This window comes from Ipomoea triloba, chromosome 4 (assembly GCF_003576645.1).
Source record: "Ipomoea triloba cultivar NCNSP0323 chromosome 4, ASM357664v1".
NCBI classification, from domain to species: domain Eukaryota; kingdom Viridiplantae; phylum Streptophyta; class Magnoliopsida; order Solanales; family Convolvulaceae; genus Ipomoea; species Ipomoea triloba.
The window spans coordinates 29,007,123-29,026,298 of NC_044919.1; the positions used below are offsets into that span (position 1 = coordinate 29,007,123).

Sequence of the window (19,176 nt, forward strand, 5' to 3'; positions counted from 1 at the left end):
ACTGAAGATAATTCCCGCGGTTGCGCATCCCAGTTTTCTCCCGCCATCGCCGTTTGTAACTTAGAATCAGAAAGGGGGTGAAATTTCAACATCTATTGATGATAACAATGGCTTCTCTATTATTCTCAACGCCTTCAGTTAGTCTCTGGGAGTATAAATCTTTTCGGGTTTTGACAAAAAATTCTGCTAGCAGTACAGTAAGAATCGGAGGATTATCGTTTGCTCCGACCTTGAATTCTCGGATCGCATGCGCTCGGAGAAATGTACGTCGATGGTCCTCGCTTTCCGGCGCGGAGAGCAGTGAGGAAGAAGATTCAGATGATTCAATTGAAGACCTTAGGGTTCCAATCCGTTGGTTGGAACCTTCTAAAGCCTTAGAGGTTATTGCATTTCTTCCCCTTTTCAATTTCATCTTAAATTTGTCGAAATTCTTAGTTAGTTCTGCTTCAATTTGGAATAAGACCGGTAAATAGCTTGTTCCCAAATCCCATTCGAATGAGCAGAGCATCAGTTATGTTGATGAACACTTGGTAAATATATCAAAATCGGTAACAGCTCTCTCTGCTCAGATGAACAAAGCATAAAAGAGAATACGAAAGTTTTAGAACTGCATATTTACTTATTTAGTGAGGTTAATAGGCAGTTAAAGAGAATAATTGACTGTTTTTTATAAAAGGGTAAATAGTGTTGAATAAGTGAACATAGTGATGGAGTTTATCGTGTACAATACTATCAAATCTAATATAATTGTATTGCATATTATAACACCTTAGAATAGAAACTTCATACTGACCTTAACTATAGACCACATGGCATACGACATAATACAAGTGAAATGGCACTTAGGAGAAAACAAATGGATAGTTGTCTTTTCACTGTTATCATTGCAATAGTTGCATTCTGACTTCAAGCAGGAAAAGCTTTGGAATTTGGGTTTAAGAGCAGAGGGCTAGACTGATCTAGCAAGATTATGAAAGTTGGAAACCTTGGAGATTGGGTGGCGGTGATGTGGCTGGGCCCAATTACTCATGACAACTTAGCTGAACACTTCCTAATATGAGTGCAGGAGTCGGAATGGCTGAGAGTTGCTCTCAAGAAGTGGTTGGATGATGAATACTGTCCTGAGGATACCAATGTGGAAATTAGCAAGGTTGCTTCAAGTTCATTTTATAGATCATTAATGGAGAAACAGCTTGACATTGGTGAGATATTGTTAACTATGGCTAGAGATTTGGAATCTATATGCTATCAAGAAAGCTTTCACGGAGCATTTTCATCAGCAAATGCAGCAGTAAATCTCATACTCCAACGAGTGGAGCAGGAGTAGTTGCTTTATTGCAATTTAAGGTTGGTTCCCTTTGTTAGCTACTAAATTTTCTTCTATTCACTTTCCAAGAATTGCCTTCTTATTGTCATTGTTTCCCTAGGACTAAGGTTGGTTATCCAATGAAAGCTCAACTAATTTGAGTTATTGGGATTTTTAAAAACAAATTGAGCTATTGGGCTTTTTTTTTTGGCAACTTGAAAGTTACTGCTTTGCAATATCTTTTTTTTCTGTTGCTTCCCCTAAAGTTGTCATTTTACATTTTTTTTAAATGTTCATTTGGCCAATGTGAGGACTTTGTTTAATGGGATCTTGAACATTTGAAAGGGCTGTACATGTGTTTGAGTGTTTCCAGTAATTTCAGGCTCAAATATCAAGAATTATTGTATTAGTAACACTTTTACTATGTTATATTGCATTCTGATTGAAATGTTCTTGACTCAATTAACTCAATTACAAACTCTTACCCACATAATTTGATAGGATCAAGAGGTTTTGTTTGGAGAGATTGGTTTGGCATGGATTTGACCTGCTTTAAGGGGATTCTTTTCAGGATTGGTTGAGGATCCTGGTGATCTTAAGGATGTAATTAGCAATGAATATTTGTAGTGATTTTTCTGTAAAATGTTTGAAGTATCTGATATGTGTTTCATGTATTGAATAAAAGATGTCATAACCAGTTGAACTCATCAATGCTCTTTTTAGGTGTCAGCACATGTTTGGATGCAACAATGCATACTTTGATGTTAACAGTTAAAACCATCATTTTATGTCAATTGTGAATATTATTTTAGATTACTGTGGTCCATTAGAATTAATTAATGGAATGAATATAAATCTACTTGATCTTCTGTAATCTGTATTCATGATAGTGTGGTTTGGAGTTTAGTGAAGTAGTGGGGTAAGCCTCTTTCCTTGCATTTATTTTGGATTTGACCTGTCCCCATTAATGTATTGGAAAATAAAATAAAAAGATTGAATGCATAATTGCAGCCTGAAGTATCATTGCTTGACCACATGGCTTGATTTGTGGGTTGTCCATGATTCACAAATCACAATTTTTGAAACATACCTATGATTGCCCAGGAGATGGGAAGTGAGAGCCATGAATAGTTGCATGTAGGCCATGCAGAAACTGTTACATCAAGACAGACTAAGCTCCCATGGTCTTGCATCAGAAACACAGCACTACGATTCATGGGTTGATATAGATGAACCTGGCCTAGTTTTGCATTTGTATAAATATTCCAATCTTCACTTTTTTCCCCAAAGGATAGGACTATAGGAGCCATCAATTTTTACTCTACATATTGATTTCCTTGGGATTTGTCATGACTCCTTGCCACCTTTTTTACTTTGAGGATGAATGGGGAGTGCTTCTGGTATGAATGTGACTGTTTTTACTTTGTAGTGTTTTCTTATGGTTCACATCCAATGCAGACCTTCAGTGAATCTGTTAAGATGATTTATCTTTGAAAATTCTACGAAGTCCCACATCAAGGCCCACCTGGGCACTTGGAATCTTCATAATGGTTCAGGTATCAATACTTCACCTTTTTATTGATTATTGTTGTTGAATTATTATGAACTGATGGCCACTACCTATTGAATGCATGAAACCTGAATCAGGAATTAATGTGGAAAACAATTTATAAGTGAGAATGTGAAATGGAGACCAGGAATTAATGTGGAAAATGATTTATAAGTGAACAAGTGAGATGGAGAATTAATGCTTTTCTTGTACCAATGAATATGAAGCTGACATGTTTTGTCAAAAATAGAATTGTAGTATGCCTTTCAGTAGTTTTAATAAGCACATTTTAGCCACATTATAATGTTGTAATCCATATTCTTAAGCAGGCAATTACAATTTACAAAAGATAAAACTGGGATTTATTTATTTATTTTTCTGGGGAACTTATAGTTTTAATCATTTTGATTTATGAATCAAGATTTCTCTAACCTGAACTCTTGCAGTGCTGGGAACAAAATCTTGTTTAGAGCATTAGTTTTAGACTTTTAGTACAAGTGTGCTGTTAGGTGTAGCTGACAAGATTAGGGTGGCCCCCATCATTTATCACTCAATAATGATATTCCATGCGTTAGAGTTTGCAAAATCAGACTGCATGACTGTACCCCAAATTATATGTTATGCTCTTCATGTTACAGTGTCACTCCCAATTACAAGAACAGTAGTTTTTTTTTTCATGTGAAAAGAAAAAATTGACTCCTTGCCTACCAATAATTGAGGAGGCTTGTGGTTAGGAAAATTGTTTCAGATTTTTAATTATGTATGATTGTAATTGTTATCTTATAAATTAAGATTGGGTTAGCGTCACTTAATTGAGCTATAATGCACATGGATCAAATCACACTAAAAGATTGAATCCAACTATTAGCTAGTCTAACCCATAACCTTATAAATTCATATATTATCTCTTATTTTTATGACTCTTAACACTCCACCTCAAGCGGGGCCATTTTGGTGAACGCCACCAAAGTGGACTGAACAACCGGGTGAACACAAAGTGGGCTGAACATGTTTTGATACTATGTTATAAACTAAAATTAAGCCAGGGTCACTCAATTGGGCTATAATGCACATGGGTTAAACCACACTAAAAGATTGAATCCAACCAATTGGCTAGTCTAACTCATGGCCTTATAAACTCGATATGTTCTCTCTTCAATTCTTATATTATAGATTAGAGTTCACAGTGCATTGTGGACTTTGGTGCATGTGTACGTGTCTTATGTTGTGAGTTTGTGTGTTGTGTTATGAAATTTTGTACCTTAAGAGTATGATTTATGTACCCGAAACAATTTAGTAATTGTGTCTTTTATTATGAATTTTTGTGTCTTGTGTTGTGAAATTATGTGCATGTGAACACAAATTATGTACCTAAATCATATTTGAAAAATAAGTAGATATATAGCATGTGTATGTATCTTGTGTTGTGATTATTTGTGTCTTGTGTTATGAGATTTTGTATTTTACGAGTATGAATTATGCACCTCGTTGTTTCGATCCAGGGTTCATAATAGTATAATACTATGTGGACCCTGATCCGTGATATAAATTACTTTCTATCTTATTTTATCAATTTGAGACTCTTAAAGGTTATTAATATATTTAGAATGAGACCATTGGTAATTGCTCTTAAACGTGATGAATACTTAAGTCTAGAAATTAGCATACTTTATTTGTTAATCAAACAAATCTTCCAAATAACTCGAGGTGAAATTTGTTTCAAGAAATCAAAAATCGAGTTTCATTAACGATAATGTGAGAGCAATCTCTTAAATGAGGAGCTCCTTATGCACATTGAGCAAAAGTCTAGTTACTGTTAATTAGTTGAGTTATTATGATTTATTCCTCCACAACTTTGTCAAGCGAGGTGTGGGGGCGCATGAGATGGGAGATTCCACCTTTTTGTGACAAGAAATACAAACGAACCAATATGTACAGCTCAAGTGCCTGAATGATTGTGTGAGATCATATTTATTTAATATTATATTGAGTTTAATCACATTTTTGTTAGGCAGTCTTGTTAACAATTTGCTGTGGTCATAAATTTTTAATTCCTTGCGATTTTAACTGGTTGCAGTATATAAAATTGTCGCTGTCATTTCGTACTTATATAAGCAAGCATGGCTGATTCTCTCATAGCTTAGCAGTATAACCCAACCCTCCCTCCCAGAGTAGTCCCCCACCCCACCCCACTCCCCTCCCCCTCACGCCTCACCTCTTGTTTATCTTAGTTATCTCTTTGCAGTGCCTTAATTTGGTGCCATGGGTTTCAAGAGTGACCTGTTGGTTTACACAACATTGGAATGTGAAACCAAGGAGGAGATGCTTTCTTCCATGAACAAAGCAAAGGAAGAAGGAGCAGATCTTGTTGAGGTTTGCGTTGACTGTTTGTCCTCCTCCCACCTTTCTGAGGTTGAACACCTCCTCAGACACAGAACTCTGCCCTCAATCATCTGTTGCAGGTATTTATATATTCCCTGTTCTTTCTTAATTTTCTGTTGCTTAATGGAGAGAAATCACATGCAGTCAGCTAAATTGGGGATTAAAGCTTAGTTTAGCTTGTTCCTCACCACATTCTCTCTTCTTGTTAGTGCTGTTCTTGCTTCAATTCAATAACCCATAGCTAGAATCATGAATTGCTTGCATGTGTTTCTGGGAATTACCCACAATGCCACCCCTTCACTGCCCCTGTTTTCTTGAATCTCCGGTGGCCTATGCAGTTTCACTGTCCCTGATTCTTGAATCTCCGGCGGCCCCCTATGAACAGATTGATTCAAGTTAGAAGGCAAAGAAACTGCATGAGATGTGTGTGATATTGTGAGGATGATAGTCTTAGGTGAATCTCCCTCACACTTTTTTGTTGGTGGCATTTTTTTGCTGTCCTGCATTTTGATTGACTTGTCGTTGTCTCTTCCATGATTCACAACACGTGACGCTGATTAAGGTGGTAGGTATAGCATATCAGCCTCGTGGGTCTGGGGTAGGAGCAATAAGTGAGCAGCTCACAACCAAGAATCCCCAATCCCACCTTTTTTAAAATAAACCTTATCTTTCATTATTAAACTAATTTTATACAAGAATTCTGTAACACCTGTCATGTTATGGAATATATATAATATAACTTAAAACCCCTTAATCTTACTAATAAGGAATCATAACCCAACCCAACAACCCCGGACAGTCACTAACCAAAACTGCCACATTTCATCTTACAGAGTTTCGATTTAGGCCTTCTTCATTCTTGAAATATAGATTAACTGATTAACCAACTCAAATAAAAAACTCTAATAGATTTGGTCCTGTTGTGAATAAGGACTTGTAAATCATTGACTCGTGATTTATGTCCTTTATCAATTTACAACTTACAAGGCAGAAGTCATGAGTAATAATGCAAATAGGTGATGGGGCCCACAAACTAGGAAGCAAAGTTCAATTGAACTTTCGGAAAGAAATAAAAAGAAAATTGTGTAGCCACCTTTATAGAGTCCAGTCTGAGAATTGCAAACTAATTTATTCAGGCAGCGCGCATGTGCGTTTTGATTAGGTACATATAATAAGACAACCCGCCTGGTTGTGTCGGGGTAGAGTATTTGACGACTGTCGGTCATGGGGCTTCCCTCCAAATTAATATTTTTTATGGACCATGATCCACACCAGTTATGTAAACCCTACTATCAAATAATGTACATTCAATATATAAATAATGTATTTTTAGTATATTAAGAATATACATTATTTGAGTACTGAGTATATTATTTTGTATAATATACATTCAATATACAAATAATATATTTTTAATATATTAAAAATAGATTTTTTATTATGGTCCATACATGTGATTCATAATTTGCCTTTCCCAAGTCATGCGGGCCAGGATACTAATAGAATTGTGGGCTTAACAATCGCAGGCCCAATAAGTGCATAGGCGTAGACTGGGAGAGCAAATGCTTGCAGGTTCTGAAACTGGCCGTCCAACTTGACGTTGAGTTTGTCGAAGTTGCCCTCGAGGTTAGTTAAGTTAGTTAGTAACTTAGTATGGTGTCATCATTTCATGTCTGGGTTCGGGTTATTGATGGAACATTTTCAGGTGGCTTCTGACATGGTGATGAATGAGCTAATGAGAGTTCGGTCAAACAGCAAGATAATTGTCTCCACTTACGTCAACGGCGGCGGACCTCCCACCACCGAGAAACTCGGGGACCTCATTATAAACATGCAGGCAACTGGCGCCGACATTATCAAACTTGTGATTGATGTTGCTTACATTACAGATGTGGCCCCGGTTTTCCAGATGCTGACCCACTGTCAGGTAGGTATATAGTTTTCTCTATGTGTTTCCATTTTCTGTGGTTGGTTATATGGGGTTATGGGAATGTGCAGGTTCCACTGATTGCTAGGGCGGTGGGAGATAGAGGTCTTATTAGCCAATTACTCGGCCCCAAATATGGCGCCTTCTTCGTTTGTGGATCCTTGAATGGCAAGTCCACTCCCGGGCTGCCCCCTCTGAATAGCATCAAAGATGTGTATCAGCTTGAGTATGTGAATGCTGACACAAGAATCTTTGGAGTTGTCTCCAATCCTGTGGGACATAGCAAAGGCCCTCTCCTGCATAACCCTGCCTTTAGGCATACAGGGTATAATGGAATATATGTGCCATTGTTGGTTGATAACATCAAGGAATTCTTTAGGGTCTATTCCTGCATAGACTTTGCTGGTTTCAGGTATATATGCAACTATTTTCTGAATCAAAAGAACACAGCTTTGGATTTCTTTATTCATCTAAACTCATGCTCTTCTTCTTTTGATGGAATCTTGCAGTGTTGGAATCCCACACAAGGAAGCAGCAGTAGATTGCTGTGATGAAGTTGATCCCCTTGCTAAGGTCTGGGAAACTTGTATTCCTTTTCCTATTCTATCTATTATGAAGTCAATCTACATTATTGGATTCTTATGAAAGAAATATATTTTTAGACTTTCCTTAGCTAATGTAGTCTTAGCTGACATGGTTTTTTTGAAGTCAGTCCATAGGTGCTGTGAATACAATTATCCGGAGGAATGGGAAGCTCATTGGTTATAATACAGATTGCGAGGCTTGTATGACTGCAATTGAAGATGCACTCAAAGGTACTTTGGTTAATATTTTAAACCATTACTAGTTCATACATTTTGCTTCAAAGAATTCAGCATAGCTTGTGTTGTGATAAACAGAGAGGCAAATGACAAATGGCCATGCATCACATGCTTCTCCCATGGCTGGGAAATTGTTTGTCTTGGTTGGAGCTGGTGGTGCTGGGCGAGCTATGGCTTTCGGAGCCAAAAGCCGAGGTGCAAGGGTTGTGATTTTCAACCGCAATTATGGTACTTCCTCTATCCTATTTTACTAGTCCCTCTGGTTCTTTAGTTGAACCTAACACATAAAATGGGACGAATGGAGTATATTCTTACGACTCATCCCTCCCGTGGTTTTTCTTAAAATTCTATTTGTTGTGAAGAGAGGGCAAAAGCTCTTGCCAAAGCAATATCTGGTGAAGCACTGCCATATGATCGCTTGAATGATTTCTGCCCAGAGAAAGGGATGATCCTAGCAAATGCTTCTGCCATAGGAATGCAGCCTAGGACAGATGAAACCCCTGTTTGCAAGGTTGTCTTCAACACAACTCTTGTTATTGTTAGTGTACCTGTTATAATGAGAAACAAAATTTAACATCCTGAACCTCTCGGTTCAAATTTCAGGAGGCCTTGAAATCATACGATCTAGTATTTGATGCGGTTTACACACCCAGAAACACCCGTCTTCTGCAAGAAGCTGCAGAGGTTGGAGCTGCAGTGGTGAGTGGAGTCGAGATGTTCATCAGGCAGGCTCTTGGACAGTTCAAATTGTTCACTGATGGATTAGGTACCCTTTTGTCTCAACAACATTCATGAATCTAACTAATCTGGAAGCCACAAACCAGCACCTAACCTTTCATTTACCTGGTTTACAGCGCCCGAGGACTTCATGCGCAAGATCGTCTTGGAACAATTCTGACATATAGCTCAAACAACACGAGAAAAGCATAGTCTTTGCGAGATCATCAGCTATAAGTCAGTATTTTTGTTTACTTTACATTGGCTTTCAACTCTAGCTTACTATTCAAAGCAGAGAAAATGGATAACAGTTCAGCAAGCCCGAGTGTTCTTCAACCACGGCATTGGTTCATTGTCAGATAGGAAGAACAGTATGTGGTGTATATAATTATTGTAATAATAAGAGAATGCTGTGTTTTGGATGGTGATTTGTATCGAGAAATAAAATGCAAAATAGCATCAATTTACCAAGGTTTTGAAACGAACCAAATAACAAAAACTAAGTATTGAATTTGCTACATTTGAGTCTTGCATAACTAGATTATCAATGGAAAGAGAAAGAGACATGCTAGCTAACAGTGTCTCAGAGCGACCAGGTATACTGAGGAGGAATCTGAAAGAACCTGGGTTGGATCCAAATCCCTTTGAGCTGTTGCATCTCAGCACCTTCCATAGCATCGCCATCAATGCTTTCATTATTGATAACAATTTCATACCTGGATCCCGGCAAAGAAGCTGCACAGGTAACGATGGAAACATGGTCCCCGAGTTCCATATTTTTCTTCAGCTCACTCGTACTGAAATACCTGTCCATATGAGCAAACGGCAGAGGATCAGCCTCAGCCTCGGTCTCTTCGCTGCTGTCCACAATCCGATACATCTTCCAGCTCCTCGGCCCAGCAGAGAACGTCAACGCCATCTGTGTATCATCAACAAAGTAGAACACACCATTATGACACGTAGCACATTTTATAGTCCGGAAACCCCCACGAAAATGAGAATACTCATGTTTAGTCCACACGCTAGATTTCCTGTCCAGCACATTTATCTCAAGCCTGTGCTCACTCTTCCTGCAGATCACAGCCACAGTGCAGTCTGGAGAAGTCGGAGGGGACGAAAAAGCACCAACATGCCCCGAAAATTCCGCCTGTGGGAACACAGGCAGATCAATCCTCGAACCAGAAAACGGGCAGAAGAAGAATATCACCCCCTGCTGGAACAGCAGCAGCCATCCCTGATTCGAAGCAAGGCAAGTCGCTTCTCTCAACTCAGGAATGTTAATAGTATACTTCCTCTTCTCTACTTGACTGTAGAGAATGCAATTCTCTGCACTGTCCCCATGGAGCAGGAAACATGGCTGTCTCCCCGGGGTAGACTCCACAGAAGCCGAAGCTGTCGAAGAAGCAGACCGCCAATCTTTACAGACGAAACGAAAGCGCAGAAGATCAAAAAATTCCAAGCAATTTGCAATCTTTGACAGCAGTTCAGGAGGTAAATCTGACCATCTCCTCTCTAATTCTTTAGCATCATCAACCACAACCACAACCTTCCTGGTATCATGCCTTACCCACAAAACACAAACAAAGAAAAAGCAATCATTCCCCTATAAACATTCAACAACATAAAAACCATAAAACACAAACCCAACCACTTAGTTACACACATAGTAAGTACAAATTCAAGATCAAATTCCATTCAAAATACCCAGAAAAAAACTAACACCAGCAGATAATAAAACAGAAAAAGTGAATTTTTTCAGGGAATGCAAACAATCGTGATCAACCCAGATATCTGATAACGATTATACGAACAAAAACAACAACGATCGGACCCAATTCTTGCAGAGCACGATAAAATCAATCCAAGCAACAAAAAACAACAACAACAACAAACGTAAGATTAGCAGAGATTGTTAACGAGGAAATCAGAGGGTGGTTGTGGCGACCAACCTAGGGCATTTACTAGGAGAAGGAGGATTCATCTTGACGGAGAAGACAATCGTGCGCTAAACCCAAGCGGTGGATAGATAAGTAACTCCACGCAGCGATAAAGAGGCCACTTTTTATGCAAACGTCGAGAGAGTTTAGAGTCCACTTTTAGTTATACTCTTCCTCCTCTGTTTCACGCCATTGGACTTTCTCCTACGTTGTACTTGTACATTAATTTATATTGCAGGTTGTGTTTTTGGATAACAGTTCTAATCATACAAATTTGTAATTTAATAATCTTGGTTAAGAGTTAATCAGATGAAATTGTATAAATCATACAAATTTATAATTTAATAGTCTTTTTCAAATTCATATGCAGTATTATGTTACTCCGTATGTTGTAAAAATGCGGAATATGCCATGCTTAATTGGCTTAATATGACTTGAAAGTCACACTAGGAACCACACATTATGCTAACGTTGACAAATATATATATATATATATATATAGGAATCTATTCAGGCGAGAACTAATACATATATAGTACTATGAGGTCAAATTGTGATCGTTAGATTAGAATATTGGATGGTAAGATTGATGTTTTTTTTTTTGGTCTTTTTATTCAATTAGGCGCTGTTTTTAGTAGCTGGAGGGGTTTTGTGTCTTTTTCTTTCAGTGTTTTAATTATGGTAGATTTAATACATTGTTTAATTTTGGTATTAATCCAACAATTTCTTTTTATTTGCGTGGCTCTTTGGATTCTTGCCGCTCCGTCCGAGGTTTTCTTCATTGGTGATTTGCGATGATGGCTTTTCTTTTCTTCACTAGTGAGTTGCGAGTGTCGGCGGTGACGGGACTGTCAGCGATCGTTGGCGACGGTCGGAGGGCGGAGTTATCGTTTGGACGGTCGGCTGTAGCGCTCTGAAAGCGGCGGTTGCGTTGCATGTCGGTGGTGGTCTGTGGGTTGCAATCTGAACGTGTTTCAATGCCGGATCGTGGTGAAGGGCTTCGACGGCGTCGCAATTCCGGTCCGGCGACGGAGGGCTCGGTTCCAGGTTAGAGCTTTGCCTTTTCTTTTTTTTTTTTTTTCTTTTGTTTTTTCCTGTTGTTCTTGGTTCGTAGTTGTAGGGTTTTGGTTTGTGAAAAATTGCAGATGATTGAATGATTATTTCATAGTTTCACAGTAACGAGGAATGCAATGTGAATTCATGCTATCCAATTCTTTTAATTTCATAGACATGCAACGCAATTTGAGATTTTAGACATGCAAAGCATAGGGTTTTGGTTCGTGAAAAATTGCAGTTGATGGAATGATTATTTCATAGTTTTTTTTTTTTGTTGTTTATTTCGTGGAAAATTGTAGTTTGTTTTTTATTTTTAAATATTTTTGGCAGTTGTTTCAGTTGTGCTTGTTTCGTAGTTTATTTTTTTTATTATTCCGTGTATATGTTATGCTTGAATGATATATATTGTGTGCCGAGGAGTATCAATTGCGGTGCCATTGTTGGGAAATTTGTGTGCTGAGTATATATGCTTTTGGTGGTGGAAAAATTAATTTCGTTGTATATATGTTAATAGCAACCCGAAGTTGGAAACTCAACATTTTTAAAAATAATAAGCATGAATTTGAAATTTTTGGGGATATAATTGTGTTTGGAATATTTATTTTTAATTTTATTGTTTTTATTTTCTTGTTTTTTACTTGCTAATGACATACAAATTGGCTCTCAAATCCTTCTCAAAATTGTTGTTTGTTTGTTTGTTTTTTTAAAAAATATTTTTGGCAGTTTTTTCAGTTGTACTTGTTTCGTAGTTTATTTTCTTGATTATTCCGTGTATATGATATGCTTGAACGATATTTTTTAAATTTTTATTTTTTACAATTTTGACACTTGTGTAGTTTGGTCTGTGGTTTTTTAATGTTCGTATTTTTTTTTTTTTAATTTTTAGTTAAATTTAAAAGTTGAAAATTGTGGATAGCATGGTAGATTTATTTTTTGGTTCATAATATTGTGTGCCGAGGAGTATCAATTGCGATGTCATTGTTGGGAAACTTGTGTGCTGAGTATATACGCTTTTGGTGATGGGAAAAATTGATTTCGTTGTATATATGTTAATAGCAACCCGAAGAAGGAAACTCAACATTTTAAAAAATAATAAGCATGAATTTGAAAATTTTAAGGATATAATTGTGTTTGCAATATTTATTTTTAATTTTATTGTTGTTCGTGTGCTTTTTTATTTGTTTGGCAGTTTTTTTTTTGGTATAATTTTTGCCACTTTAATTTGCTTTTTTAATAGATATAGCCTCTGCTCTGTTAGTTTTTTTTATTTGTTTGGTAGTTTTTTTTTTTTGGGTATAATTTTTGCCACTTTAATTTGCTTTTTTAATAGATATAGCCTCTGATCTGTTAGTTTCTGAATGATGCATGATGTATGAGCAATGCAATACTGAGTTCTATTTTAATTTCTATCCCTATATATATTCATACTTAGTTGCATGATGCATGATGTATGTGCAATGCAATACTGAGTTCTATTTTCTATCCCTATATATATTCATACTTAGTTGCATGTAATGTAAAACCTTAATTTTCAAGCACACATTTTGTTGTTATTCTTGATTTTCCCAACTCAATATTGTTAATATTATGGTAGATTGATGTTTTTTTGTTCAGATTTTTGTGTGCCTAGGAGGAGTAATTGTGTGCCAATGTTGGGTAAATTGTGTGCGTAGTAAATTGTTAATATTATGGTAGATTGATGTTTTTCGCTATTTGGCAGTTTTGTTTGTGTGGTTTTAATTTCTGTATTTGTTTATTTTTCTTTTTAGTTTAAACTTGAAAATTATGGAGATCACAGTATATTGATTTTTTTGTTCAGAATATTGTGTGCCGAGGAGTAGCATTCTTTTGCCATTGTTTGGATATTTGTGTGCTGAGTATGGGTGTTTTCAATGTGTGCATCATACTTTATTATGTTTCTTGTTTTTGTTTTTGGTTTTTATTTCATGGTTTTAGTGGTAATAATGATGTTTGCCATATTGGTGATTGATGTGTGCCATATTGGTGATTGATGTGTGCCACAGTGGTGATTGGTGTATGCCTCTAGTGGTGGTACGGTGTTTGTGTCTTTGTTATAGAGGGTGCCTTGTTTGGTTATATGCAATCTTCGTTGGTTAGAAATTAATTTTGCACAGCTTAGTTAGATGTGTGCATTGGTTGATTGTAATCATTTTTGTGTGTTTATTGCTGTCAGCGAAAAAGCAGCGGGGGCACCTTCAGTGGGATGTTTGTCTCGGGGTGAGAACGACGATGATGATTTTGAAGATGGTCCGAATGTCGTTAGGGAGGCGCCTTGCCGGGATCCTTCGCCCGATGCTCCGGACATTGAGTTAACTGTAGAACAGCGGACAACGTTTCCTACTGTTAGAGTTAGGGTTTCACATGCTTATTTGCACCGTTGCCGTGCAATATTACTCTTATGTGCCTAGTATTATTTTATATTTTATTTAACTAACTCGGTTTAAACATTTGCCCCAAAAAATTAAAAACATTAATACATACATCAATTGGGTTTGGTTTAGTATATGTCGTTCTTCTATTACATTTGTTTTGCGCCGGGTAGTTGCTAGTCGTTTATCTTCATTATTTTTGAGTGCATATCCAACTATTAGTAATCAACTATTTCTGTTTAACTTCTGTCCCAGGTAGATGTTTCTTGTTGGGTACATTCATTAACACTTAAGAATTAACGTAATTTAATATATTGAGTCAACTTATGGATTTCCTCTTATGTGCCCGGAAGATTACTCTTATGTGCATATACGTTTCGTTACGGTCTGTCTATTATTTTATATTTTAATTAATGAACTCGGTTTAAACATTTGCCCCAAAAAATTCAAATAATTTGGGTTTGGTTTAGTATGCCGATCTTCTATTACATTCGTTGTGTGCCTGGGAGTTGCTAGCTAGTTGTTTGCCATCTTCGTTATTTTTGTGTGCATATCTAACTATTAGTAGTTAACTATTTTCGTTTGACTTCTGTCCCAGGTAGATGTTTCTTGTTTGCCTAATATTTTTTTTTAACATCCAATATATTTCCACTCTACTTTTCGTGGAACGTAACATTTAATTTTGCATGTGCGCACACAGTTTCATCAAAAGAACCCCTAGCTACAATCCTGACACCCGTTTACAACATTCTGGTCATTATTTTTAGAATTACCCTAGCTCAATTACTTCTCATAAGTAACATCTAATACTACTACAAAATCACATCCACGTAATTTACAATCTTCCTAATACGTTATTTATTATTCACTGTAATTCATTTTCTGGTAGTACACAAATCGTAGAGGACTATTAATATTATTATCTTCCATTATTTTTTTTGCATACATTATCATTTTGTATTTACATATTCAAAATATCAGTAAATAAACCATTATTATAAATCAACACACTCACAACACACGTCAACTACTATGTTCACAATATAATTAAAACTCCCGTAATAAATTATGCTCTCAAATCTACCAATTCAAGTTGTCACACACATGTTACTAGCTCGACACATTATTTTCAACTAGGTGGCACATAATTACAGACGTCAACATCAAACTCAACCTTATGGCAGCCATATCAAAACCCCAAACTCACATCAACTTCATCTTTTAGAAATTCCAGAATAATAAATTTAATAAAAAAAAAATCACATGTATCCCGTTGTATGCTTTTAATTCTATATATTTCAGTAGTCAAACATTATTTAAGAACACGACACACATAATCCCACAAACTGGCACACAATAAAAAAACGTATTCATGTATTCCTTTTTCCATTTTAACTAATATTCACAATATTTAACGGCAACATATTACGTTTCAAATAGTCATCTTGCAGTTTTTTATATCATTTTAGACCACAAATATACAACGACTCAATACATACCCCGCACTCTCATCAAGTTCACCTTTTGGATTCACCCCACAGTACGCATTCTCAAACTCAACCCTATGGCTGCCATATGAAAACCCCAAGCTCTCATCAAGTTCATCTTTTAGAAATGCCAGAATAATACATTTAATAAAAAAAAACCACATCCATTCAGTTGTATTCTTTCAATTCTATATATTTCAGTTGTCAAACACAATTAACAAAAACGGCACACATAATCCCCCAAGCCGGCACACAACAAAAACCGTCAACATGTATTCTTTTTTCCCATTTTCACTCCTATTCACATTATTTAATAGCAACATATCACGTTTCAAATGCTTATATTGCAGTTTTTATATCATTACGTAGCACAACTATATAGCGAATCAATACATACCTTGCATGGTCGATGTCTTCGCATTTTTGTGGGTTGTTTTTCCAAATGTTTGCTCCGAATCCACCTCCATAGCTGTCATGGTAGAATCAAACTCTAAAAGCTCCTTGTTTGCACTCCAAGTATGTTCACTGACGCCATTATTCTCTTGTAAAGCTATAATATGCACGTCCCTGATATACTCATCATTCATTCCATAATTACAGATTTACAGTGATCATGAAATGCTAACTTTGTAAATAAATGTCCTACCTTAATTAGTACCTAACCACAAATCTCTTATTTACCCTTGTTTACCATAAATCTGGCGTAAATTATATATATTTGATTTGTAATCTCTGCCTTTTATTCCATTATATTGGATGGTTAAGATTACACCTCATTGATCTCAAAATAAGTTGTCCTTACCTGAATAAGGGCCTATATATATATATATATATATATATTAGTGGGCACGTACACTGCACATGCTTGCTTAGCGTTGTTGGTACGCAAGAAGTAACGCATGTGCCTGCTTAGCGTTGTTGGTACTCAAGAAGTAATGCACGTGCCTGCTTAGCGTTGTTGGTACGCAAGTAGTAATGCATGTGCTTGTTTAGCGTTGTTGGTACGTAAGCAGTAATTCACATGTTTGCTTAGCGTTGTTGGTACGCGAGCGATACCAACTCTTTTTTTTTTCTTTTTTTTTTTTTCGCAAGGCCCAAAAAAAATAGTATTCTGTAACAACTCCTCTCCAGGGCCGGTTTTTTTTATTTGCGGGGCCCTGTGCTAGTAACTAAGTGAGACCCTATCAAAGTATAAATAAACTGCGAATTGAAGAAAAATTGCAAAGGGAAAAATACAAAAAAACCTAATTTTGGGCCAATATAATCACAAATACATATAGTAACTGTTAGGCCAAAGCTGGACTAGGGGCCCCCAAAATTTTAAGGCCCTGTCGCACATCTTGCACGCCCTAAAATCCGGCCATGCTCCTCTCTCGTACTTTCTCTTTCTTCCACAACACCTGGGGCGTTTGGTTGCAATGATGGATTAGGGGGGGGGGGTAATTGCATATACATGGGAGATGAAAGTGTAGGAATAAAGTGAGAAGTTAAATTTTAGTGTTTTGTTTGTAGAAATATAATTATTGGAAATTTCAATTTCAATGGTTGGTATCCATATGAATTAGAAATGAATAAGTAGTATACAAATCAAAATGTCGATACTTATTATTATTATTATTATTATTATTATTATATTATTATTATTATTATTACTATTGTTGTTGGTGTTATCATTATTATAAATATTAAATAATAAGTAAATTTTTGACAAAACTATAATGCAATACAATTGTTATTTTGGACACATTGGATATGAACTTGTATAACTAAAACATATTTAATAGCTCTCAAAATTTACTTAACCATGCAACGTTAAGCTTCAAGCTCACATATAAAAAAACTTCATAAAAATAAAAGCATACAACTTAATAGTTTTGAGTACTATTAACTCTATTACAATGTAGTATCTGTTCACACATACAACACACAATTTAATTAAACATAATAAAATGTTACACTTTTTAAATGCTTACATACAAAATAAATAAATCACGTTAATTATGGGGAGTTTATGTCACCCCCACTTTCCCACATTTTGATGTGTGACCTCCCACCACAACTATCACCTTTCCACGTAACTTGTTTAGGTGGGTTGCTTATTAGCCATAAGCCATGCCTATGTGATTAGCACAATTAATTCCCCCCAAGGGTTCCTTGAAGTAACTACTTTGTTGGTCCATTGTTGGATAATGGATTTTGGTTGGACCCAAATTACATTACTATATATTCCTTAGTATGGACGTTAGTGAGTCAATTTACTAGTAAAATATTTGACATTAATTTGATAAATATACAAATCCATACCACTAGACAAAAGACTCGAGGATAGCCTCGTCAAGCAATGGTTGAGTAAATCAAGAATTAATTATGTACCAATATCATAAGTTTAATTGTTGTTAATATCTTCATAAATATTTCAGTCTAAGTCTATCTAATAGTATTTTTAGTGTAATTTATGTACTAAATGTAATTTGTAGATTATTACAAAGAAATGTACCCATTTCACACTATCAAGTAATGAACGAGTAGTTGGAGTGGGCATAATTATCTGAAAATTAACGAAATCAATAATTGGTAGCCGAATCGATAAAAAGTTAATAAGTTATCCGTTATTAGGTTTTACTAATAAATAAGGTTTAATCTCATCTATTGATCTAGTCCATATCAATGGTCTATAATGAAGCTATTAAAAAACGTAGTGACATTATGATAATTTTGCGTACACAGTGCATTTTGTCCTTCTTGCATAGCACAATGTTGTACCCTTCAGAGTACAATGTTGTGCCTTTCAGAGCACATTGATATGCTTTTCAAAGCACAATGATGTCTTTTAGTACACATTGTTGATATTTCTGAGCACATTTTAAGCTTTATAGAGTATATTGTATTGCATTTCGAAGTACGCATTGTTTTGTCTTGAGTATACATTGTTAAGCTTTTTAGAGCATACTCTTTGACCTTCAAAAGCATATTGTTGTGCATTCGAAGCATACTCTTTTGCCTGGGAGTGGCGGTTGTACTCATTAAAAAAAAAAAAAAAAACCTCAAAGATAGTGGGTTTTGTTGTTAATTTAATTTTGTATGAATATTGAAGCTCGTAGAATCGCGAAATTCCCATTTCCCTCCAAAAACTGAGCAAATATGGAGAGACAATTATGGCTCCTCTACTTCCCTCAAAATTCTAAAATCCACAGTGTATGTATGCATTAGCATATGCATACACGCACTGTTCAAAAGCCCTTGACGGAAGGAGGCCGAGTTTGATCCTGTCACCTCTGCGCTTTTCCTATTGAATCATCATTTTATCCAGGTGAGTTTCCCCCTATGTGTATCTGACTTGATTTCAACTCACTATTTTGATGCATAGTCGACTGATCGAAGCACCCATTTGCTCCGTATCGGGCTTTGCTGTTGTAATCTTCGATTCTCGCTGAATATATCGCGAAATTTTGGGCTGTTATAATGATTCGCGACCAGCATTGGGTAGTCAATATTTGAATGTCTGCGTATTTGCATTACCCTATGAACGTTTTCGTGCTGCTTTTGATGTTTCAGATCTTTTCCTGTTCTTAGGTTATCGATTACGAGCAAGAAGAAAGATTGG

General features: G+C 36.2%; 3 protein-coding genes and 1 long non-coding RNA gene across 5 annotated transcripts; 3 read left to right on the forward strand and 1 right to left on the reverse strand.

Moving 5' to 3' along the window:
- Positions 1-2,862, forward strand: LOC116015707. Of its 2 annotated transcripts, none has more exons than XM_031255881.1 (3): positions 1-380; positions 1,067-1,347; positions 2,765-2,862. In XM_031255881.1, exons 1-2 carry the CDS (start codon positions 99-101, stop codon positions 1,325-1,327), a joined length of 543 nt encoding a protein of 180 aa, XP_031111741.1. In that variant the 5' UTR covers positions 1-98; the 3' UTR covers positions 1,328-1,347; positions 2,765-2,862. The 2 variants fall into 2 exon arrangements, with proteins under 2 accessions (XP_031111741.1, XP_031111740.1); XM_031255880.1 differs by lacking the exon at positions 2,765-2,862 and adding an exon at positions 1,808-2,122.
- On the forward strand, positions 2,784-9,164 carry LOC116015705 (bifunctional 3-dehydroquinate dehydratase/shikimate dehydrogenase, chloroplastic-like). Its single transcript, XM_031255878.1, has 11 exons — positions 2,784-2,862; positions 5,101-5,317; positions 6,764-6,863; positions 6,943-7,164; positions 7,236-7,576; positions 7,674-7,737; positions 7,877-7,979; positions 8,064-8,213; positions 8,348-8,496; positions 8,589-8,751; positions 8,840-9,164. Exons 2-11 carry the CDS (start codon positions 5,118-5,120, stop codon positions 8,881-8,883), a joined length of 1,536 nt encoding a protein of 511 aa, XP_031111738.1. The 5' UTR covers positions 2,784-2,862; positions 5,101-5,117; the 3' UTR covers positions 8,884-9,164.
- LOC116015706 (F-box/kelch-repeat protein At1g57790-like) lies at positions 9,131-10,808 on the reverse strand. The gene is made up of 2 exons (XM_031255879.1): positions 10,652-10,808; positions 9,131-10,264 (listed from the first exon to the last, which is right to left on the reverse strand). Exons 1-2 carry the CDS (start codon positions 10,681-10,683, stop codon positions 9,286-9,288), a joined length of 1,011 nt encoding a protein of 336 aa, XP_031111739.1. The 5' UTR covers positions 10,684-10,808; the 3' UTR covers positions 9,131-9,285.
- A 593-nt stretch (positions 10,809-11,401) lies between these two features.
- Positions 11,402-14,161, forward strand: LOC116017863. The gene is made up of 2 exons (XR_004097981.1): positions 11,402-11,686; positions 13,890-14,161. It is a non-coding gene; the product is annotated as an uncharacterized LOC116017863 (long non-coding RNA).
- Positions 14,162-19,176: the final 5,015 nt, after the last annotated feature.